Here is a 2,850-nt window from a genome sequence, read left to right on the forward strand (position 1 = left end):
GTAATATACGTATAAGATCTGCAGCAACAGAATACATACCTGAAGAGAGCTCATAATTTCATTTAGTTTATTAGACAAAAATATATGATTTAGACAAGTTTTGCTGACGCGCTATTTACAATCTGAAATCACTCTATATACAGAAAAAACACAAACACATGGGAAACATTTACCAAACAAATAATCCAAGAATGGTTAGAATAACACGATCTGAAATGGTACAATGAAGAAGGGGATCCATCTACAGATTTGTGTAATCGCTTTTATGGATTTGCACCACCTTATTGCAAAAAGAGATTGATGGGAGTCGTTTATATCGTTTCCTTTTTTTTTTTCTTTTCTGTCCTTAATACCAGTCTCTGTAATATTTTTTTCACCAAACCATTTAATCAAGCGGAAGGGAGAGCTGTTAAAATTCTCGGTGTTCCCTCTTGCTGAGCCAAAGAGCTGCAGGGGGGAAGGGAGGAAGGGAAAAAAAAAAAAAGACGTAACAATCTTTCAGAAAAAAAAATAAAAAGAGAGAGAATCCTTTCCTATAATTGCCTGTCTATTGCTATAGCATCCTAGTATTAGTTAATTGCACAGAAATCATTGTCACTGGTGTAATTAACACAAGATCTTTGAGGTCTGTTAAGTTTCAGAAAAGTTACAGGCTGGCTATGTACAATTGCAATTTAGCCTAACTTTGAAAAGATTACAGCAACTTCTGTGTTGTTCTTGTTGTCTGTATGTATTATTATGGTGATGATTAGGTGTTATAATTAGTCTTTATTATTCAAACACTCTGTTTCACATAAGTAACATTCCTGCAGTGAAAACAAACAAACAAACTCACTTGTCACGGACAGGCTGGAAGGGCGATTTTAGCGGCTGAGGTGGGGATTCAGTTCTTGGTACATTTTCTCTTTCTAGAAGAAGACAGAAGGAGAAAAAAAAAACAAACAACAAAAACAGGAGAACCATTTTAGAATAGCAACAATAAAAATCTGGACAGTGTGCAGAGAACACACCTCCCTCTCACCCTCTTGTTCAGACGTGTGTAGGTATATACGTGTTTGTGTGTAGAGCACTGTTCCCTACTTTCAGTATTTAAAGAGTACGCAAGCTTTTCTTGCCACATTTTTGACTGTCATAGAAATTATTGGGAGATGAGGGTCAGGAAGGAGGGAAGGGAAGCAAAACTCACTATGTTTCACAGCGCTTTTCCTACATTCTCATCTTATTTGATGGGCGTATAGGCTGAGAATGTAATAGCCCACATGAAGTGGGCTTAATGTATGCAATCAACATGCTCCAGGAGAAAAAAAAAAAAGAGGAAAAAAAAAAAACCCCAACGCTAGGGTAAACTGTAACTCCGTTAAAAGCAATCAGTTACACCAGGGCTGAATCTGACACCATTCCTCAAGGAGAAGTTCATGTGCGTGTGTTGGGGGTGGAGGGAGGAGTGGCTGCCTGGTGCATTCATTACCTATGTGTTTGGGACTGGTCCTCTCTGAAGGTTTTTCACTGCTTAGGGCTCCCAGGGTTGCTGTTAAAACAGAAGGTTGTTGCTGGGCCTGGAGGTGGTGATTATGATGAGCAGCGTGGTGGTGATTTACTCCCAAAAAGGACCTCACATTTAGCAGGGAACTTTGAGTGAGGAAAGCCCCATTTGTCCAGTTGTGAAATTTGCCAATCTGGCACGTGTAGAGTCCATGGCTAGGGAGAAAAGCGGGATGCTGGATCTGTGGGGAAGTGTGATTAACCTGGGGAGGAGGGGGCGGAGGGGGAGAGGATTTCAGGGCACCGTCGGGACTGGTCGCCGTCTCTGCCAAAGACCAAATCTTGGGTTTGCTGTGAGATGGCATCTGTAAATTGTTCTGTCCCCCGGGACTGATGATTCGCGTGCTGTTGTCAGAGGCCTCCTTCACCATGGCCAGCGCGTCTTTGGGTTTCAGCCCTTCGGAGCCCGACAGTGCCAAATCCTTCTCCTTCTCCAAGTGCTCCTCTTCGCTGCTTTGTCTCAGGAGCTCGGGCTTCTCCTCCTCTTCCTCGTTGCTCTGCTCCCCATCGTTCTCGTCGATCTTGTCGATGTCTATGCTCTCCAGGTCGATTTCCTCGTCGTCTTCGTTCTTCTCGGGGTCCCCCTCATTGTCACTCCCGAAGAGATTCGCGTCTTCTTGGTCCTTACTCCTGGAGCCCCAGGTGACCTTGTTCTCCTTCTTGAGCCGGCGGCGGGCGTTGGCGAACCAGGTGGAGACCTGGGTCAGGGTCATCTTGGTGATGATGGCCAGCATGATCTTCTCGCCCTTGGTGGGGTAGGGGTTCTTGCGGTGCTCGTTGAGCCAGGCCTTGAGGGTGCTGGTGCTCTCCCGGGTGGCGTTTTTGGGCCGCCCCGGGTCCCCGTACTGGAACTGTCCGTAGGGATAATAGCCGGGGGCGGTGTGGGCAGCAAAGGTAGCAGGGTGGACACCCGGATTATCTTTCAGCTCGTACTGGGAGCCCTGCAACACATTCAGACAAGCGGAGAGGAAAAAGCACATCAATTATCTCGTTAGCGTCTCTAACAGACCTGAATAGGCTACTCCGGGAGCCAGAAGACGCCTTTGAGCCGTGCAAAGGGTCTTCGCAGGCAAATTCGGCCCTCCCCGCTCCAGGCTCTTCACGTTTAGATCAGACAGAGGTATTCCCAAACGATCCCCCCCTTCTTGCAGGGAAGGGAAAAGAGAGGGGCTAAGCTGGGGTCCGCCAGGCGTTATGCGTATTTTCGCCGCAAACCAAATCAAACCAAAGGATGGAAAGGCAGCAACTTCGCCTCGGCGAGACGATTTGCTGTGCCCTCGAAATTCTCAGGCAGAGAAAGCAGGTACT

General features: G+C 46.5%; 1 protein-coding gene across 1 annotated transcript; it reads right to left on the minus strand.

Moving 5' to 3' along the window:
* Positions 1-389: 389 nt before the first annotated feature.
* IRX1 (iroquois homeobox 1) lies at positions 390-2,522 on the minus strand. Its single transcript, XM_010583556.1, has 3 exons — positions 1,469-2,522; positions 836-908; positions 390-447 (listed from the first exon to the last, which is right to left on the minus strand). Exons 1-3 carry the CDS (start codon positions 2,520-2,522, stop codon positions 390-392), a joined length of 1,185 nt encoding a protein of 394 aa, XP_010581858.1.
* Between the last annotated feature and the right edge of the window lie 328 nt (positions 2,523-2,850).

The sequence above is a fragment of the Haliaeetus leucocephalus genome, unplaced genomic scaffold, assembly GCF_000737465.1.
Source record: "Haliaeetus leucocephalus isolate CR32 unplaced genomic scaffold, Haliaeetus_leucocephalus-4.0 Scaffold915, whole genome shotgun sequence".
Classification (NCBI taxonomy): domain Eukaryota; kingdom Metazoa; phylum Chordata; class Aves; order Accipitriformes; family Accipitridae; genus Haliaeetus; species Haliaeetus leucocephalus.